This window comes from Temnothorax curvispinosus, unplaced genomic scaffold, assembly GCF_003070985.1.
Source record: "Temnothorax curvispinosus isolate PA1 unplaced genomic scaffold, ASM307098v1 QBEX01008837.1, whole genome shotgun sequence".
Lineage (NCBI taxonomy): Eukaryota > Metazoa > Arthropoda > Insecta > Hymenoptera > Formicidae > Temnothorax > Temnothorax curvispinosus.
This window is the reverse complement of record NW_020218617.1, coordinates 141,176-163,770: the sequence shown is the minus strand read 5'-3', so window position 1 is coordinate 163,770 and position 22,595 is coordinate 141,176. Positions and strand designations below refer to the sequence as shown.

The 22,595-nt window shown below is 46.2% G+C and overlaps 1 protein-coding gene across 1 annotated transcript in view; it reads right to left on the bottom strand.

Moving 5' to 3' along the window:
- The window catches only part of LOC112458390, an 87,291-nt gene that overhangs the window by 42,834 nt on the left and 21,862 nt on the right, over nucleotides 1–22,595 (bottom strand). Inside the window, 4 exon segments of the mRNA XM_025021999.1 lie at nucleotides 995–1,051; nucleotides 4,256–4,371; nucleotides 15,149–15,198; nucleotides 21,296–21,345. Coding sequence (XP_024877767.1) covers nucleotides 995–1,051; nucleotides 4,256–4,366 — 168 coding nt within the window. The 5' untranslated portion in view covers nucleotides 4,367–4,371; nucleotides 15,149–15,198; nucleotides 21,296–21,345.

The window sequence follows — 22,595 nt, the reverse complement described above, 5'->3', positions numbered from 1 at the left end:
AAGTATGACTGAAAGATTTTCAATGCGTAGTTCAACGTTACATTACGTTGACGCGACGTTAACGTGAAAATAGCGTGATGTATTGACCATCGCGCGCGCGAAGACGAGAGGATTCGTCCACGTCGGCATAGCCGTCGACATTTCGGTAAGAAGGACGAGTTCTTTCGCCATCGATCACATTGCGAGCGTGCACAAAATTTCGCGTGTCACTCTTAAAATATGGCGCGAGAATAAAATCGAAGCTAGCTACGGCCGAGGCTTCCTCGCAACCAAGTAATAAATGTCTCATGAAACATTGATATAAGCGTACGGCGCGAGATACACGAGAAACGAGGAAAGCGCCCCCGCCTTTCAAGGAACCAAATGCATAATGAAGCTCGTACGGATACGGGGTGTCTTTGGAAAACGAGACGAGCGCCTGGCGAAACAAATTCTCGCGACAAAGCCTTTTGTGCGCGCGGCTCCCATGCCTCGCTCTTTACACAAATTACATGAATCTTCGCGTATCAACCCTTTACCGCGTGCCGTAATTACATAAACCATAATTATATTAGTTTCAAACGAAGTTAAAAGGCTCCAGGGAGCTAAAGGGTTAATTACGTTACGGGCACTCGCGTCATCGGTCCATAGACAGCGCACAAGAAAAGTAAAATGCAAGTCTTTGATTAATATCGGCTAGCCGCCGGAAAAACCGACAAATGAAACAAAAATGACTCTCAATCAACTGAAAATCCGGCACATAATTAGAACTAAACATAAACGTATAGTCAGAAGATCGTAAAAACATATCGTTTCGTAATGTATAATAAAAATGTTTTCGAAACACGTTTCGGAAATTATTTTTACGATCTTCTGCTCGATTGTTTGTACGATCCATGTCTTCCACTATCTCTTTTATTAGCTTGTTCGCAGCAAGGAGTTTCGCGAGTAGATAGACAAAGACAGGGATGAAACTACAGCGAAAATACGGACGAATCGAAGCGCAAAAGCTTACCTGACTTCTGAGTTTCGTGATGTTCTGGCCACCCTTGCCGATTATCGAACCGGCAACCTGTAACACAAACATGATAAAGTTTAGTAATTAAATAATTTAAATCGACTGACTGGCAATATATAAAGTCTTTTTGATGTGAACATTGCAAAAATAATAAAGTTTAGTTTAAATAAATAACTAGGCTAAATAAATATCTTTAAGACGATCTGTTAAGATGAGTTATAAAGATAGTTTCGAAGAGAAATAACGGATCAAAAGAGATTTAGAGATGACAGTAAGTGATAAAAATAAGAAAGTTGCTATTTTACGAATGCGAATAATTTATTTGTTTCTCCGAATTAACTGCTATGCTTTTTAAATTTTACAGGTGATCGGTGGAATTGGAGTTTTTCGATTCGCGCGGAGCAAGGCTATTTAGGCTAACACGGACGCTGATAATTGGCGCGCAAATTTCTAAACACATATACAAATATTTGGTATCTAAACGTCCGAGATTAATAGGATAGATTATGGGGCAGGTATATATTTGGGTGGTCTTCCCAGTCTTTGTAACGTTAATCAAACAAGTATCTCTCGCCGGAGGCGTAACCGGCAATAGCAAATATTTAAATGAGTAAAAAATCTGGGAGTGAGATAATCCATCTCGGAGCATGAAAGAGGCTGAAACACGGAAATTCCGTTCTTCCGAGTCCCGGGCTCGTGCATCAACATTTCGCTTTCTCCAGGCCCGTCCGATGCCCGCGATAGAACAAAAACCTCACGTCCACTTCTAGTTAGACTCTTAATTTCGCCGCAGCCCAGACTTCCGGCACGTGTCTGATGCCGCGCGAGGGCACGAACGCCCGTTTCTCGCGGAATGCAAGATAATCGCAACTCGGTATGCGATCCTACGGATTTTTGCGGATTAGTTACGTCCCGCACGTTTTATCACGGTCAGCGCGCTATCTTGAACGACAGATCCGCCGCGTTTCGTCAGTTAATTAAATGAGCTCTAGCACAATTAACACTTTCTCCTCCGCGAGAAGGCGCGTCAAGGACGCGCCTCGATGCGCGCGGCATATTATGACATAGAGACGTAGGAATGCAGTCATTTTCATCCGAGCAACGGCGTTCATTCTTCGCTCGGGAAAGTACAAATTCGCGGACGGAAGGAAAGATCGGTGGACCCTCCAAAACATCTTATTCATACATATCCAGCAAGTTCCTCCAAGAACGTCACGAATTTCGCGACTTCTCGCGAAGGCCGCGGTACCTATCGGTAATGCCGTACCCGGTGCGGTCGTCCCTGACACAACACCGCGTACCAATGACAGCGCACGATGATATCGTCGATTACGTAGCGAGAGATTCGACCGCGATCAAGCGCGACGAACGCTCGTTCGTGCTCGGCCGGCTGGATCGCGGTAAGGCGCCCTCGCGACGCCGATTAAATCGCACGCATCAGGGCACACCACCTCAGCATAGCACACACATCGCTCTTGTTGTCCATTACGAAATTAACAGGCGCGATTGCCGTTCCAGGGCCGTTCGCGCGATAATGTTGCGTGCCGCGGAAGGTCGAGTCTCTCGAAAGTCGCGGGTAACACCCTGACGAACGAGCGTCGAATTCGCGAATTTTCCTCCGCCCCCATTCATCAGAGATGACCAGCGGTAATTAAAGGAAACGCAGGCGAGCTTAACTTCCTCTCGCGCACGCGCGCCGGATATCATTTCACGCGACGTTAGGTTTTTTCGGGCACTCGCGTGCCGGCGAACGATGACGGGGCGCTTATCTGCGTTCCCTCGTGACAATCGGTCATTCAATCAAGCTTATTAGCGTGCGCGAGGCGTAAACAGTTTACGGGATTATGCTAAGGACAACATCGAGTCGGAATTATTTCGATAATTGGATGGTCTCGTGTCGCGAAGCGGAACTCGCGAAATTGGATCGTTGCTGCGAGTCAAGCCCCAAAAATATCGATGTGTCATATCGAAGGAAATCACGGAAAAAACATAAAATACAAAAAAAATATCGTTTCTCATTGATCGGCTTGCAGCATGTTACGCGATAGAATCATCGGCATCCTCCTTCGAAAATACGTCGAACAAAGGAAGAAACGTAAGAAAACCAGTGTTTTACTGCTCCCTTCGATATTCTCAATGCTACAATCAATCACTATCGAGCGAAAGGAGGTACAGATAGACCTCGATTCACGATATTACTTCTCTCCCGATGCCCTCGAAAGCAGGCGGCGGCGGCCGGTATCTTCGATTGTACGCATAAAACATACGTACAGTTAAAGACTGCAGCCGCCACAGAGGAAATGGTGGCGCAAGAAAATATCCGCCCAGTCGAGAAACATCCGGTCTGACGATATATCGGCGATAGAGACGGAGAACCTACGGCACTAAAGACGACCGCGATACCGAGAGAGGCAGCACCCCCCGAGTGCCCCTGGACTGTACAGACACGAAGGCATTTTCATCGGTCAAAACTCCCGACGGTCTCGACGTTTACAGATTCGCGGGGATTTCCCGCGGGGAAAAGAAAGCAGCCGAGAGAAACCGATAACGGTCCGCCGAGCGTGGCGACAATGACCGGAAGAGCCCCGCGATGAAAACGAACGTGTCGGAAGGTGGTACCGTGTTGCTGCGCTGTATGGGAGCCGTTTTACCGCTGCACTCCCATTCGCGCACGAATACAACGGCGAAAAGAGCCAGACCGGGCACGCGTGACTAGAAAATACAGTGACCCAGTGGCGAAGCACGTGGGAAGTGCGTCCGACCTGTTCACATTGTGCATTGGAACGCCACACTACGCGCGCCGTCGAAAAGACGGAGGAGGCGTTGCCAACCGTCGACATTTCCGATCGTCGACGGCTCGGGGAACGGTATACAAACGCTTCCATGTCACACGAGAGACGTGAACGTTAGCCAGAAGTTAGGGGAAACAATGTCGTCTGCAAAAACAGGCGGTAGAACTCCTGATTTCGACATAGTTCTGTGGCTTTAAGTTTAAAGCCCATGCACTTAAGATGATTTACATAATTCTCGTTAGAATTCAGGACGGAAACTTTATAATTTTGCGCGCTGTGTAATACGAAAAACATTTGAAGAATTAGAACACACGAGTACGTACGTAAAATGTATATTAAAGCACATACGTGTCAAAATAGAATTACAAATAAAATTCTACCCTAAAATCTGACGCGAATTATAGCGAATATAGGGTTTTGGATGATAGTTTCGCGATATCGCGATGTATCGATCAACGACACTCACCTTACTCGGGATGAGAAGACGGAGCTCATCGTCACCCTGTCGATAGCGCTTGTGAGGGCTCGTCGGGCCCCCGGAACCTGTCATAGCGCCAGCCTCGGCTTCTCTCTTCATTATTCCTAAAACAGACAGATGAAGGATCCTTCTTCAGAAGATATTCGTCTCCTCCGTCGCATCGCATCGCGAAGCTCGTCTCATGAACGTAAATAATGAATATAGGTTTACGCGGTCGTAATCGGACTCGCGGCTTTTATTACAATTTCGTACAACGTCATCCAGCGTGGGCGCAAAGCACGGCGCGCGCGCACGCTTGCGCCGAAATTATGGCGCATAAATTCGCGATGGATTAACATACGCCACCGGTCGCGTGGCTTCCTCGACGGAAATGCCGGATAAATGCAATAAAAGACGGCGAATGTACGCGCGTCGCCTCGGTTAGAATGGCTTTCCCACGCTGTTAGAGTCATTAAGGCGAACGAGGCGATTTAACGGACGATGAATTACGATACCGCGCGCACACCAACAGTTCATCCAGTTCCATAATGCCTGCTAACGTATACGGATTTATGTGTACAATGTCTACAATGCGTCTCGTGAAAACGAGTCGATGCCTCAAAAAGTGACATTTTCATTAACATAAGCATTATTAATCACAAATGATGTAGAATATTAACAGCTTCAAGTCTGCGCGTCCGACTTAGTGAAAGGAAAATGCACAGCTGGTTTAACGAAGCAAACGGCAGGTGCCACGGTTAATCATCGATAAACGACGTCGGAAATATCTCTGGAATGATAAACTCGGCGGGATTAGAATTTAATTATTTTCACTTTCCATTGCCAACGGGAGACTGCTCTAAAGCAAAAGCGACGATTAATTCTCCCCGTCAGCTACGGTAACTCTTTCCTACATCGGTATCCCTGTGCAGGATGCGCACTACCGAAGATTTGTTGCACAATTAGAGATTTAGCTTTTCCGAATGGCCGCGGGCATGAATACCAAGAATCCGACGTTAACCCCTCGATTTCTTTCCCGAGATACGATTAAATTGCTAATACATCGATTTTCGTTCGTTAACACGATCAAACTCGCCTAACATCTGATGTCTATCCGACGCAATCAATTAAGAGACTACGGAACCCCTTAAAAACTCAAAAACCGCTTATACTTTCTACAATATAAATCCAACAAAATTTGTTTTCATCATCTAAGTTAAAATACATAATCAGGCAAACGCAAATACCCCCTCGATATCAGAATTGTACATTATTTGCGTACCTATAGCAAATGAGAATCAAATTTTGCCAAAATCAATAAAGATTATGTATTTAAATTGACACGATAATCGCTGTTTATCTGCTCACCAGTCCAGAATGTTTAATGTAACACAATTGAACTGCGAATAATTAATTGTATAATCAGTCTGTTTGATTGAAGAACAGTGAGAGGCTAACCACACAATGGTGTGTTCACCGTTCTCTGATAATAATACACGCAACGTATCCTCGCGACACCGCGACTGTAAGCTTCGTTAATTAAACTAACACGCGGCCCGTGTCTCCGATATATCCGATGTCTGAGTCGTTCGCCCCGAAATTCCATCGCGCGGGATCGCGAGATTCTATCGTCGTCCCTCGAGGATAGAAAACGAAACGTAAATGTAACGCGCCGAGGCTGCCGCGACTACCATTTGTCGGCTGTGCCGCGCGTTTAGCATAGAAATCGCGGCTACATGCGCGGCATACGGAAACATACCTGGCAATGAGAATATCGGTAATATAAGATTATAGGCAGTTACAGGAGGAATGCAGAAACCAGCGCGTGGCATATTTCTAACGAGGCGGCGCGCTACGTGCGAGTGCGTGTGTCTCAATATCACCGCATCGTGTTGTAATGCAGCGTGTCTTTTTCGACAAACAACATATCTTCTATATGCAAATGGAAACGGTCGTGTCTTTCATTTGACTTCTTTAAGGCACGTGATTTTGCAAAGCTAATTTTACGCCACGCGTTCCCTAACGTAGAATCATTTAATTTCGCTCGCCTTAGATCCTCGAAAGTGCAGATACGCTCCGCGTACGGAGTCCAGCTGTTTAACAGTTTCCCGAGCAATTCCCGAATTAACTTTTTCCTTTCGATTCTGCACGCTTCCGTGGAGCGTGGCGCAACGTTAACCGCAGTTTTAAATCCGTGACGCGGCAGTAAAGCGCACTCTTTGTACTTGGCGAGGTATGCAAACCAAATATGCAAACGAAACGCGCGGACTAAACTGGGTCGTACCCGTCGTACTCGAGACCGAGGCTGATTATGAACACACGCGACCACAATGACGAAAGAGCTAAACTAATTTTGCTTTAATCGTCCTCAAGTCGGACGATCGCGATAACGATATCAATCGCGCACTAGTAGTCTAACGTTGTGACGGATAATACCCGGTGGGATAATTGATCGAGCCGTGGGTGCAATAATTTTATTTTATTTAATAATTTCAAAACGAATCGCCGGATATATATCCATGCAGATATAAGATAACGTGGAAACTTTCTCCCCGAGCAGCGCAATTTCCGTGCTTGTTCACAAGAGCAACGAACGGAATTATTTTTATATAGCCGCGTCAAAGCGAACATCCGCGCTTCGGACAATCCGATCGGATTCGATTCGCAGGACCGCGAGAAACGCTACGAGGGATACGAATGGCAATTATTTTCTTGTCGCGGGAGGGTCGCGACGTGCCACTGCGAGGGAAGATCGAGGATATGGCCTGGGGTTAATAACAATGTCGGCGGGACGCAAATGGAAATTAAAGCAACGCGACGGCATCTAGATGCCCCGTGTGTTGCATACACACGCGATGAAAAAGCGGGACGGCGGAATCGATACCGGTACACCCCAGTAGATACCGACACGCGACGTTAATAATTTGCCGCAACGATTCCGCGGCAAAAGGGCGTTTTTCTGATTCGCGGCCGACTTATCCCTTATTCTTTCCCGTTACAACGTGTCGAGAATAACTTGAACGGAACGTTGTCGTCTGGTCATCGCGCACATGATATTGTTTTCCGAAGTGTAAAACATTTCATGTTCCTAAGATCACGTATGCAAATTTTTAAATATTTCTAGAAAATAATTAAAAAATATGACATCATATATTTAAGAATTTTTTAATATTTAATAAAATGACTGATTTACCATAAAGGTGCCATTTACGGAATTAAATTTTTTTTTAGCTTGAGTTTACGGTGCACCCATCGATCCACGACGGGTGCGTGACCGCGCTTCTCGTGACGCAGGCCGAAAAGGTCTCCTCGCCGCACTTCCCCGAAGACTAAGGGGGTTTCACCCGAGCGAGCCTCAGCGTGGTCGACTGGTCGCGCGAGAGAAATCGAATGACAAAATGATATGGGGTGCACGTGGCGGTCAATCGTGTATACGCGTGCGTGTGTTGTCCCGCTTGTACCGCAAAAAAAAATGTAAGGAGAAAGAGAGAGAGAGAGAGAGAAAGAAAAAGGAAGAACGACGGAGACGGACGGATGGCGAGGCATGTGAGAGAGGGTGGAAAAAAAGGGCGCCGTGGAGTCTACGGTGGCAGTGGCGTGAGGCGCCTGAAAGTCCATTCTTGGCAGGAGTGCACCGACTAACTAGTCCATAACCAGTCCGCACGCTAGTCCGTAAGTGATATATTGGCACGTGAGACAAGAAGAAACGACGAGACCGAAGGCGGTTTGACCGGCGATCGCGGGAAGAGAGCAATTAACTCTTCGATGCGCGCGATGCTCCGTTTCGATAATACGGTCATTACGCGAGGTTGAAACCTTTTCCGATGCGCTTCTCGTTTCTCGACGACCCGATAATTGGACCGGCAGCCTGCCGCGATTTACGGTGAGTTTACAGCCTCGTTCTCGGGCCCCCTTCGACACGAATACCCTTTCGTACCTTCGTGTTCGACACGGTTGATAAATACATACGTACAAGATGAGCAATTTGTTGCTTAAATTAAATGATCGTTTCGCGGCGCATTATAGAAAACAAACTTTTGATATTACGATAGAAGCTTTTTCAAGCGTTAAATGCACATCATCTGTTAGTCGAGTGCTCTCGAAACTTCAATTTGGAGTTACTATCCAACCTATCGACAAAGTCTGGCACGGATGTGGCGCGCGGCGCTATACTATATGCTCTTCAACTGCGTATCACGAACCACGGTCAATTAAAACAAGTAGATACCATAGTATATAACCTGATTAACCAAAGTACCGTTAAAGTTTCGCGGCGAAGCATACCGGGCGAAATGTAATCAGTTCGACGTTACAACACGCTCGCGCCCGTATTTCTGCTCGCTATTCATGTTCAAATTTGTGTGAGCGAGTGATTCGTCCCTCAGAAATATCAGGACGTGGGAAAGAGCAAGAAGGAAAGGGAGGGAACGGAGAGAAAAGGACGTTTGACGAACCGAGGAAGTGTATCGACAGCAATATCGTCGAGAGTTAAGCGACCGACCAAACTATTTCAATTTTCCCAGAAAGTTCGACGAAAGAGGAGCGCAAGTAGCAGTCGCTCGTATCCGTGACATGGACCGCTTCACCGGAGAGCGGATAATGGTGTTCCATAGTTATATACTGTCCAAGTAATTATTTCGTCGCCGCGCAGACGGCGAATAATTGCGGCGACGGCGCGACGCTTGCAATCCCGACGTCGCGAAAATTGCGCCAGGCGCGCGGGTCGCCGCGGAAGTATCGGATATCGATACCTTCAATATTTGAGAAGTACGCGCCGCGATACTTCTCCGCCCCCGTTCCGAAAGTCGCGATAAAGGATTTTGACACCTAAAGGTGCTTTTAAAAAAAAATATCGATTTGAAAGAAAACAAAAAGTAGGTACTAACTCGACGCGCGTTTCTCGTCCGGTTAAGACTCCGAGAATGCGGAAGATCGAGATGTGACAAAGAGCGCGCGCGGAGGATTGAGGGAAGCTGGTACACGACGGTTTACAAACGACGAGTCGTTGGCTGCCCTTCGCCGACGAGGAAAAGCGCCGTAAAAGAGAAAAAGGGACGAGGAGGGATATCCCGAAGCGAAAAGAAACCTCTCGATGCCTTGGTACGCTCGTCGTCGCACAAAGCTGAGAGCGGACGAGGGGGGGTCCATAAACCGGACAGCGGAGCCCCATAAATCCAAGTCCATCGCCGTTACAACGAAAGAAGCTTGTTTACCGTTTTTGCGTCGAACCTCTCATCTGGCTTCCCCTTTCACTCCGCGCGCGCGCGCATTTCCCGCCATCACGGCTCTCTTCCTGTTTCCTATCTCGGCCCCCCAACGTCGATTCCCACCGGGACATCTCGTAATTTCGTAAACTGTCCCGGTCGCATTATATACCCGCGCGATCGATTGATCTAAAGTCAAGGGCCGATAATATTCTAAATGCGATACATTCTCTCATAACGAAAACGTCGCACAGGGTATTTCTTGTCGTAGACGAGCGCTTGGAGCAACGCCAACATTGAATCCAACTAGATAAAAAAAATATCTTGTAACAAATAATGTTCTTTCTCGACGCAACGATCATATGAAATAAATCGTTCTAAATTCTTTCTAAATAAGTTGTTTCCTCGAAATCAGCGAGGAATGTTGGAGATGACGCAAAAACCTTGATCTACTTGCAAAGGCAATCTGCGTTTCAATAAATAGCGAGTTCGGATGGGCCGAGACGGAAGTTGCGCGGTTCAGAAATTGCCAGGTTGGCGCGGAGATGAAAAAAGAAACAGGGGATCCGGTCAGTGCCATAAACGCGACGACGAACGTATATCGACGCTGGTAAGGAGTGCGATGTGCGTAAAAAGCGATATACCAGCGCTATTCGCGGTTCGAAGTACCGTAAACCTTGGTCGTCGGAACGAGAGGCACGTTTCCTGTTTTTCCTGCAGTGTTCTTGCGGCTTTCGCTTCGCGGGCGATGGATCCTCGTAGACTGACATAGACGATATCTCCTGAACTTTTCGTTTCGCGGTGCCGCGCGCGCCCGTTTTCTCACCGCGAACCAAAATATTTTCCGTCCACCATGTTCTAATTCCCTCTCTCTAGGCTCCAGCGCTGTCGTATAGAACAATAATTTTTATACGAGTCTTCTATCCGAGGAAAAAAATAACCGCGCTACCTGCGTATAAACAGTCGCGCCATACAAATGAACAAAAACCCCCATTGTATTTTTACATACAACTTTAATGCGCGGCGAAAATATAACAGTGGCAAAACACCGAGAGAGCGAGAAACGTTAAATGAATCGCGAACGTTGTATCGATTAAAACTCGCGGCATGTAAAAGGGACTTTGTTCAACATCATTCTATCAAGCGTTTCGAGGTATCCGTTTCTCTTTATCACTGTTCCGCAAAATGTTTTGTGGCATATATTATGTATATGCCACGAAAAATATTGCCACCACCATTGATCTCGTCGATCTTTCAATTAACCCTTATTATACATTTTCGGAGTAAAGTTTAATTAAATAAAAGTGATAAATCCTACGACTACTTTTCGTAAATCCACGAAAGACAAAAAAAGGTCGCTAATGAGTAAAGGGCACGAATGAGGCATATGATGCGTCGGTTGAACGGCACTATTAAGCGGAAAATAAAATCGACCGTTCACGCGCGACGAGTTACAGCCGCATGGAAATCAGCATGAATATGGATGAGCGTTGCATATGTACACATACTTCGGCTCGCGCGATCGCGGTCGAGCATAATGTTCGACTTGGGCAGAGCAAAATGAGGTTCAGGGGGGAGAGGGACGAAGGAAGGGAGGGTCGTCGGCGGGACTGGCAGGTGAGCCGCGAGATTATTGGCCGAGACCAAGCGGAGTTGGCTTAGAAATTCGACGTTTGACGTCAGTCGGTATATGAGAGACACGTCTGCTCGCATCGCGCACCATTCGCTCCTCGGGGACCCCGAAATAGAATGATTAACGCCGCCGAACGCCTGTAAAATTCGATACCCGGTATGCGAGACGTCCCCGTTTTGCTTGGGAAACGCTTACGGTACACGCGAGTTGGCCGAGACGCGCTCTACGCGAGCTGCCTACGAAACGCTCCATTCCCACTGAAAAAAATATGCCTAAAGAAATATGCAAAGTACGGACAGACAAGACGATTGGAAAGCCGGAAGCCTGGACGGATACGTGATGGTTGCGTAGTAACAACGTATCCAAATAGAGAGTTCTCCATGCAGCCGCGATCTTGCGCGAAAAAGTAGCGGCGCGGCGCTAACGCGGCGAATATGCTGGGAAAGATATACACGATCTTTTCGCGATCGTGTATCTTTCGGCCTCGGAATTCTCGGTATCTGTCCGGAATATCTGATGGTACGAAGGTTTGGAATATACTCAAAACTATAGGAACCACAATTTGCAGCGCCGATAGACCTGCAGCGGCGGGACTTCAGCATCGTTATTCGGACATCAAAGAACAGGCTGACAATTAGATGACGAGCGATGGTTGTAACACGAATTATTATTCGCGCACACAGTTGTACTCTGTACAAGATTTCGCGCTAATTTGTACGTCGTACAAAGACGTTTTCACCGACGATGACCTATTTACAACGTTTAGGTATATAGTCACCTTAATAGGATTGTCCCTTTTGTACTTGACATAAATCGAATTAAGCTTTGTGCCGGCCAATACTGCAAAGCGGCTCAAACCGACCGTGTAATGTAATATCAACACGACTTAAAGATAGAATAATTTAAGAAGAATGATTAAATATTCATTTATTATATTTTCATATATTATGTAATTATTACTTATTAATGTACGTTTATTTTATTATTTAAACATTATTACATAATTCATATTTTAATTAATTATTAATATTACGTTAAATTAAATATTGCGCGTATTCGGTGGATGCCCAGCTTGTTTCAACAAAAATTAATAAAATACCAAATATATATCGATATAAACATTTGTAACGAGAACATGTCGTTTCTGCGACATACAATTTAAAAATTATTATTTTTTTTCAATGCAAATATAAATCATTTTCGATAATATTAAACAATATTCGTTAAAAAATAAAATAACTTGATATTTCAGATAATGATCTTCATTAAAATAATTAGCAAAATTTCCTTTCTTAACAAAATCTATAACGATCGTATTTACCTTTCGGAAGACGAAACAGGAATCGATCGCCGCACACACGTTTCTGCGGCTGGCGATCCAATTATTTCCATAAGGCGAGCATCTAACGAGCTTCCACGTTCCACGTGCATTCTCGTCCGTTCATCCATCTATCCACCCATCCGTCCATCCATCTATCCATCCATCCATCCATCCATTCACCCACCGCCCATCCATCCGTCCGTCTGTCCGTCCGTTCATTCGTCCAGTCGGCCAAGCTTAAAATTAGACTCTATGAAACGGACAAGCCGGAAGCGAACAAGACCGAACGAGCTAGTATACCAAATTTATTTAGCACGAGTGTAAATTCCGTCTCGTGTCCGCAAATTCATTCAATCGACCGCGATTCAGCCCAAGACGCTCTTTCTTAATTCTGGCGGCTATTTGCAAAACTGCTGCGATAATTTCGCTGGAACATAGCGAAACACGCCCAACATAGATTTGAACAAACGTTTGCCCTCCGGGTTGCGTCTCGTGTAAACGTGGACACGCGAACGAAGAGAGTGCCGGCACTCTCTCGGAGTCGGCGGAAAAGTCCGGGCGTTTATTCCGACAGCCCAAGTTGCGCGTGTTGGTCAGAAAGTAATTATTTGCCCGCACGATATTGTTGAACGTTACGGAATTGCACGCGCGCGCGTTCTCTTTCTACCCCCGCTACACTTCGTTACGGGCATTTTGTTAGCCCGTTCTTGATTAATATTACGTGATATTATGCTGCGTTTTCGGACGGGAACGAATTTTACGATGATGTCTGGCGTTAATTACGCCGGAGGCGTTGTTTGCAGGAATTTCCGCGTAACGGTCGTAAATTTGTGAACGCGAGTGGCGAATTTACCGTACAGAATGTTTCGCAAGTTCTACGCGAAACTTGCCATGTCTCCATGATTTATCGGTCCTTAATTCTCAGGTAGAAATTATTTCCATACGACGCAATCTAGCCGTGTGAAAACTATATCTGTCGAAATACCGTTATCGTTCGGTAAATGTTAATAATTTGGCGCAACCGCATTTTTTTTCGAGAAGTGCTACGTAAAATAGAAAAAAAAATTTGCTACAAACAAAGTGAAATGATGATTAAAGAATTAGCCGACGACCTCCAACACATTCCTCGTTACGATAACGTAAACGGGGAGTGCCATGAAAGAGAAACGTTAGCTCGCCGCGCCTGTGAAAACGTGCCAAAGCCGACATCAACCTAGTTGCAAGAACAATAATTAGTCGAAATGCAATCCTTAAAGCCGGAGCCATTTAGGCCGCGGTCGTCGACGCAACAATAGAAAAAGAGGGCAGAAAGCTCGTAAAATTATCAATCGCTAACGCGAGACGAGACGCGTCACGTCTCACCAATCTTAATGTTATAGCGGAGCCGGTTGATGACATCGAAATTATACCGTGTCATTTTTAAATATACGGAAATGCGCTAAACGCGCTAAATATACCTCAATTTTTATGATATAACCACATATCGTGTCGGCGCACTTGGATTTCAAAATAACAGCACGATCGAGTTGCGGAAACACCGCGAAACCACCGAGTGTGCCATTGTTCACGTTTGCTGATTCCACCGTAAGGACTGATTCATTCGGCTCCGCGTCAATCCCATTTTGTAACATTAGATTAACCCTTTGCGGTCTACCTGACTCGGTACAGCGGTTTATGACGAACGTGTATACAGGGAACGCCTAAAAGAGGCTGCACCGCGAACGGAGTATATTCGAGACGGTCTCGCGTATCAGGGACGAATATCGCGATCACGACGAAATAACATTGCCGCGAGACAAAATGTACGACGATGCGTGATTTTTAATCTCCGCGGGGCCATTTATTTTCACCACTTCGCGTTCCAACCGAAACATCGCGGCGGAGTGTAATGGGAATGCGATGCGAGATGAAAAGCGAGGCGAGTAACGATATTACTGCAGGTGGGACGCGATCGAAGGATAAAAACGAAACGCGTGATCGACAGGATTTCGACTCCGTCTACCCTTTATTATTCATCGAAAAAAACGAGGAAAATAGGAAACAGAAAACAAGAGAGGAAAATGCAAGTAAATTCGTAAGTAGATACGAGCAACTGAGAGCTATTTTAATAATAATCTCAATAAAATGTTATTAAAAATTATTTTTTGAAAATCGAAGTTGCATGTACCTTTTTCCAAACAAGGTAAATGTACACCCTACTTATTAAATTTAATTCGATTGCCGAGAATTAAAACGGGGATGTCTCCAACATGGGAATGCCCAAAGGTCAGGGAGATTTGAGAATCACTGGCTGCCTGCAGCAGGGCCGGGTAAACCGTGCGCGAAGGATGAAGGAAGGCGCAATAACAATATCGCGTCCTGCCCTTGCCGCATGCAACCTGGGGGTAACGTCCTGTTACACCAGTCTGACCACTTCGCGCGTCCCTCTCTTCCCCAACCCTTCTCCGTCTCCGTGTGCGCACGGACCGTTTTGCTTTGCACCGGCTTTGCTTTCGCCTTCGCCTCTCGCGGCCAGCAGGCGAAAACGTCGCGGCGACCCGCTTTTCGCTAATCGCAATCCCATTCAGCGCGCGACTCGTTTCGACCGCACACGCAGCGGCGTAATAAGGACGTTCTTGAGAGGGCCTCTTTTGCACGAGTCATCCGCGCCGCGAGGAAATAATATATGTAACGAATAGCGATCCCCCCGTGAAACGTAACTTTGACCAGATAAAAATTATTCAAAATAGATAATCGTTACTCACCGATAATGATGTCCGCTCTTGCAGTCTGCGCGGTGAATCAGCACTAAGACCTGCACAATCAAGACAGTGGTGGTTTTAGTTCTCGCTTAATATGCGTACGCGTGTTCCTATTATTATTATAATTAACGTCTCGCGGACTAACATCGCGTATCTCTTAGACCAATCTTAATGCTATTGTGCGCGAGGGAATGCGATAATTAGGATACCAGCGTCGCCTTGCGCGTCTCGCGTTTCAGATGGCTTCTTGCGAATTTCACAATGCTAATACATATTAATCTGAGTTTAGATGCCGATAAAAAAATAATTAAATAAATATCCACTTAAATAACGAGTTAGCACGTATCTAGGGATTTTGTCGATTGTAAACGCCTGCGTCATTTACATGCAGATACGCTCCTGTGATAAACAAGTTGATGAAAATTAAAAGTTACGAGTCTATTACGTTAGCATTAATTAATAACAAAACATCGCTTCGGCAGAGAATGAAATTGTGTTTCGAGACGCGACCGGTTCGCGCATTTTTACACAGCTAGCCGGCGCGGAAAAACGCGCTTATGCGTCCCACGTCCGTGCGCATCGCGCGGTCATAAAACTGCACCACGACCGAGTATCGCTATTACGTGCGCGGAATTAATTACAACTATTCGTCCAACTATTTATCGCCGTTCAGAGACGGGGCCGACTCTAATAAGTGGCCCATAAACGCGGCGTTTCTAAAAGAAATTGCGAAACGCTTGAGAGATAAATCGTCGCGATTGACCAACGCGCATCTCTCTGGAATCTACGCGAGGTCACTGCAGGCTGACCCGCATACCACCGTGGAGGGTGTCCTTATTAGATCCTCGATTGCTCAAGCCTCGCAGGTACAAGCAACGACGAAAATAACGACAGAAACGTGCGAGAGTTTACTCAACAAGCGAATTTCGCGAAAGGGGTCAAAATCTGACGAAGTAACGTATAGTCTACAGATCGTAAGTCCATAAATCGATAGCCATTTAAATTAATGTCACTTGAAACAAAACGACCGAACTGCGGCGTTAAAACGATCAACGGCGATGCCCTTGCACCGAGTTCCCAAGGACTGACCAGCGCGCGAAACCTTGAGCACTTTTGCTAGATCACTGTCACCAGGTGTATGCCGCGGAGCAAACTTCACTCGTCGACTGCACAGTCTGCACGCTCACGAATCACGATCGGGGCACTCAAGGCTGAAAATTCCAGACGCCCCCTCCCTCTTGCCCCCGGGATAGGTCAGGGACAATGAACGTGCCAAACGCAGCAGCGGCAGCAGCTGCACCCGAAGTTCATTCAACTTTCCCACGCGAGAACGATCTTTTACACCAATAAGCGTCGTCGTTGGAAACACGGACGCTTGACGACGTCCTTCCGTTTCCGGTTCTCGTTTTCGGACCTTCGGCGTTTGGCCGGAAGATTCGATCGACACGAACGAACCTGGTAAGAACGACTGGAACATCAACGTCCGGGATTCCAAATATCCCTCCTGACTCTCGTTGAAGGATTCGCCGCGAGGAAGAATTTTGCGGCCAAGAAGTTTCACGCGAGTGTAAAATCTCGCGTGCGAACGCGATTGCGCCAGAACTAATACTAGGCCGAGAACACGAGTAAACTTCGCCAAGTGGCCGAGGCTCGTTCCTCTCCGACGAGGCTCGTCCACCTCTTCCTCGTCGCGAGGAGCCGCGAGTACTGGTGGGGCGAATCGCTCGCGGAGGGAGACTGTAACCAAAGAGAAGAGAGAGAGAGAGAGAGAGAGAGAGAGAAGAGGAGAGAAGAGAAAAGAGGAGCGGCGTGTGCTACGCGCGAGCGATGTATGCGCGGCGCGGTGCAGCGCGGCATCGAGCTGCAATGTGCGCGCGAGTAATGCGGATGCATCGCGATGCGGCATGAGGGACGAAGGTGGAGGATGCGGAGAGCACGGAGAAGAACGGAAAGAAAAGAGAGTGCGAGAACGGCGAGAGGGAGAGTCAATGAACGACTCTCTGAGATCGCCGCGCGATGAGAATTTCATGGTTGCGGAGAAGGCCCCCCTCTGCTCCGCTCTGCTCCGCTCCGCTCCGCTCCGGAGATCACGCGTGATAAAACTCAGGGTTTTTAGGCCAGAGATTTCCCGATAAGAAAACGTATGAGTATCGCGTTCCTAGAAGGCGGTTGCACAAACCGGGGACCAGTTGTTTATACCGAAGGCGCGATTACGTCGTTTACGTGAGCGGCAAACGCTGACTAACCGCGACACTCGACACCGACAAGATTATGCGCCTCGACGAATTCATCGACGGAGAATGCGACGCTTGGCAGAGACGGGAGATACAACGAGAACGCCGCATGGATTATTGGACAAGACGTTTTTTGTAGAAGAAATTAGCAAACTGATAACAATAAAATATTATTCCGAGATTCCCATTAATTAGCTTAATGGGAAATTCGGAACTATTGTCTATTGTTATTAGGTAACAATGGAAGAACTTGTATTATTTTTAAACAAGAAAACTTGAGTTGGCGAATCGTGACACTGAAATGAGAATGTTCTACCTACCTACATTTTTGTAGATCTACATAACCGATTAAATTTCGACCACTTCAATCAGCTTAAAGTTATTCACACAAAATCATCGCTTAAGATGTAATCCTGATTCTTTTTCTGACTTATATGTCCCCAAAATTTGAAACTGAACGATTTAAATGTGTACGGGGTGAAACCTCGTGAAATCGCGACCGATGTAGCCGTAACGAAGAGCACACTCGCGACTCGACCTGCTAGACTGTAGACCATGGGGGTGTCGGATGGCGCACGTTTCGACGTACCTGCGGCTGGCCGAAGGTCCTTCTCTCGCGTTCTAGCCACTCTCGAGGAGAACCTGTCCTCATCCGCCGCTACGACGGCGAGAATACCGACGACGGCAACGAGAACGACGAAGAGACGTAATGGAGATACGGGATTTCGAGACGCGGACCGAGCGCGAAGAGGGTCGTCGCGCGGCGCGGCGCGGCGCGAAGTCGCGGCGCGTAACGGGTTAGCCTGATGCACAGCATGACATGACATGCGTGTCGCTCACGGTACGGCGCGTATGACGTGGCGTGCGTGCGGAAGTATATCGATCAGCTGACGGTCGGGCGGATACTGGGCCGCTTCGCGGAATTCACCATATTGTTGCGTCGGCACGCATGCGCTGAGCCCTCGTCCCTTCGTTCTGTCACTCTCGTTCTCTCTCCCTCTCTTTTCTCTTTTCTTCCCTTACTTTCTTCTCCCTCGCCGTCACCCCCCGCGACACCCATTCCCTGTCTACCCCGCGGTACGTACAGGGTGATTCAGCAGGAACTCGCGATGTAGTTCCGAAACATGTTCCGGGGAGGTGAGAGGAAAGTCGAAATAGTATATGATGGACTTGCGCGCGCCTGTTTATCGATAAGGAAAACGCGATTTTAGCCCCGCGGATAACTAAAAGGGAATACGATCCGGAATAAACAAATTCTTCATAGGAGGATTTTCACCTCTTAAAAAAACTCGCTTTTAAAACAAAATTGCCTCGCATTTCCTATCTCGTGACAAGTTATGGTATACAGTATCTCCAGATTTTCGCTCCACATCCGGCTACCCACTTTATCTACTCTTCCCGTTCGCTCCCTCCATTTCCCAGGCGGGTATCCCGGAACTTTTTCACCTCCATACATCGCTCCCTCAATATGCTAATAACTCAATCCTACTTCGCCATGTCTAAATTAGATTACCGTATTACATATAAATTTGTTTCTTTCTCTCTCTTCCTCTTATTTCCGCCGTCCTTTCATCCCCGATTTTACAACGCGTTTTCCCATACGTTCCCATCGCGTACACCCGCTCGTGCGATCGCGTCCGAACGACTTTCTCCGATTTCTACATTTCCGCGTTTCCCATTTTCTCATCGACCCCGGTAATACCCGCAACTCTAGGAGACCCTTGCGCCTAGCCATTTGAGATATTATATATATGTATACATATATATACTATGTATGTATTTTATCATCACGCGAATCAAGCACAGTCGAATATATGTATATATGAAAAATAGACAACAGATCGCTACAATTACTTCCCTACTAATCGCAACTGCTGTCCAACGATGATTATACGCGAAAATACGAGGAAAGGTCTATAATGTGTCTCGGGTATCGATCCATTCTCTGGAAGATATATCGCTCGTATCATCAAGGTTGCGGCGACCCAACCAAAAAGCTCGCTTAACGATGTGTGGACTGATTAATATTCGACAAATACGCGCGACAATCCGCGACGTCCGCCATCGATCCCCTTCTTTCCGCGTTCAAATTACGTCCGTCCGTTCCATTAGCGCACGCTCTGCCGAGACATTAATGAACCGTCACGAACGCGAAGGAATTACTTTTTTGGAGCGACAATAATACAATGTGTCGAGATAAGCGGGACGGTAGAAAGTCGGAACACAATGTTAAATAGCGAAAAAACGTTGTGGCGTCTAATCAAGTTTTTTCCCCCTAAGAAAAGATCGATCCCAACGTAGCGAGCGCGCGCGTGCATTTGCGGAATAAAAATTGGCATTGCAATTACGCGTACGTTGTCGAGAATAAGATCAAGTTCACGCTCGATAGAGACGCCAGGGAAGCCGACGGGGGTTCGAGCACATTAAATAATTACTGGTATCAGTGGTAGCGCGTAATTGTCGGTTATCGCAACATGGCAATAGCACGCGGTTAAATAATGATCGGCCATTATTGTAGCGATTCGAGAAAGACGAGACGTTTCCGTCCACCGTGACCGCGGGATGATGGAAGAAAGACGGCGAAATAAAGACGCGAAATAAAGTATAGCGGGGAAAGAAAAAGAGAAAGGATATAGAACGAGAGTGAGAGGGTACGCGATGTACTGCGATTTCACGGCTGAGACACGCGCAAGGATCCACAGTCACGCTTCGTGATTCTCCCTATCTCTTTCCTCTTCTCGATCCAGGGGAAAAGAAACGGAAAGCTTTATTTCACTCTCGTGTCGAAACTGGTTATCCACGTCAGATGTTACAGCAACTTACGTTAATCCCGCATCGCGATGTAACGGTTTACGTTAATTGAATTCTCCAGAAAAGGCATAAGGGAAACTTGAGAATTAAGTGTTTGAGAAAACCGCGTCTCGAAGCAATATTTACCTCACGTATAATTACTTTGTCTCATAAGATATAACTCGCTACGGACGCAGTTGCTACGAATGAACATTTGCATTTTCACACGTTGCGACAAAAAATTCATTATTGGCTATTATAGTCGTAACAGCAAGTATCAGGACTGTTACATCTGGTTAAGTAACAGTATTAATAGGGAGTCATACGATCACGCAAAAATACACAATTTTAATATCTTATTCCGGTTTCATTAGCCGTTCAGGTGATATAATTAAAAGCGTTATGCGGTACCTTTCACCGTGGTTAGAGAATCGTCGCGCGTTTCCGACACTTGATTATCATCAAGTAATCTCCCGAGGCTCGCGCGGGATATAAATAGCGAATCTAATTGAATGAAAACGGCACGGAGGGAACAGTTAACTCTGGCAAGGCAATCGCGAGAGCTTCTTCGTTTGGCTCATTCGAATGCGATGCGGGTACGAGGGCCGAATAACGGATATCGTATCCTTACGCGATCAGCTAAGGAAGCATATTTTGAATGCGCGAATTTCGCACGGCGACGGTGGAAAAGCGGAGAAACCGGGGAGAGGATTGTAAGGACGTATTCTAACGTCGACCCGGTCTTTCCCGGAATACGAAAAAAGAACAATGACGATGACGATCTTATCGAGAATCCCCGTACACGCGAGTATAGAGAATGCGAAGCTGGTTCGTAATTAACAATTAAAAGAAGTATCCCAGCAACATGGTTTATTAGAGCAACTTGTGCAACACTGACTCGCTACCCTTGAAATTTATACGCGGTGTCTGTCGTTCGCGCGGGAATTTATCGATCCGTTTAAACGTAATTTATACACGACGGCGAATAATATCAGGGTGATAAATTAATCGTTGTCAATCGCGGCAACACGTTAAGACTCGATATCGCGTGGCACTAACTTCATCGGATTCTCTCAAGTTTGCGAATCGAGTAATTCTCGGAGTAAAAACAAATTTATCAACTCACCTTGACGCGGAGGTAAATTACTCTGCGATCAACGCCAGCTTTCCACCCGTCTGAAACACAAAACACGACAAAGTTACGACTGGTTCGCCACAATTAACGACGCGAGTCCGACAAGATGAGACTGTCAGCCAAACTGTCGTTTTTGGAAGAGACACGCGCCCGTGCCGTGTTGTGGAACTTTCTAAGCGAAAATTGCGACACACTCCGCGTACACTCGCGGTACACAAACATGCCGAGACGAGCGTTTATTTTCGCTCCAATAACGCGCTAGATGTTATTGACTCGAACGTATTTTCCTCGTAAAGGCGCTTAACTCCCTAATAGCTTTACACGTAAAATGTTATTTACATAGGTTCTAAGAATTGAAAAACACGTCTTAATTATGCAGAAAGAATCGCGAATTCGTGGCACGAGAAGACAGAAATAAAATATACCGTGAAGAGTACAATGTCAAATTTGAATTCAATGCGTCACTTAATCGCGAGAGATAGAGATAAAAACTTATAGAAATCCTGATGCGTCGTGTGATTTTTTTTCTCCGAGACAGACGAAGCCACCTCGGCGCCGAAACAACGGCATGTCTATACAGACGGGAGTAGCTACAATGGCGTGCGATAATGAAATAACTTAATTTCGCTCGAGCAAACACATAGATCAACGGAGAGGGGTCGACAGTGACAGTGGTGACTGTTGGTGGTGGTGGTGGTAGTAGTAGTGGTGGTAGTATAGTAATGGTGGTGGTGGCTGAAAGCGAGCGAATCCGATGCAAAATACGCGCTCGACCGACGAAAAGTGTGTTGAGACTCAAAGTACACTGTAATCCACTTTGTTAGTTTGCGATCTGCTGCTCTAGGACGTATCCTTTTCAATCGGAACGCGAGCAAGCCGAGTCAATCGGCTTGAGTACTCTCGAGGAACATTGAAAATTGAACGAAAAAAAGGTCAATCGCCTTCTGAATAAATCAAAAGCTTTTAAAGTATATAAAAGTATGTATTCGCGAAATTCTGTTTTGATTCGGCTAAAGCTAGAAAAAGATTGGTTGTTCTAGGTTCATAAAATACAGTTATCCTTAAAACTCTCTATATAGTATCGAGTGACAGTAGTCGATTAGGAAATGAAATATTTCAACAAAAAATTTAACCAAAAATAATACGACATACTATATTAGATCGACGTAGTTCTTGTGCAAGAAGAAACCAAAGATTTTTGAGAAATTCGACTCTATCTTTACAACGTTCTAAAAATTGTGTAAAATGAAAGATTGAAGATCCAAAGTAACCAAAGATATGATTTTAAAGC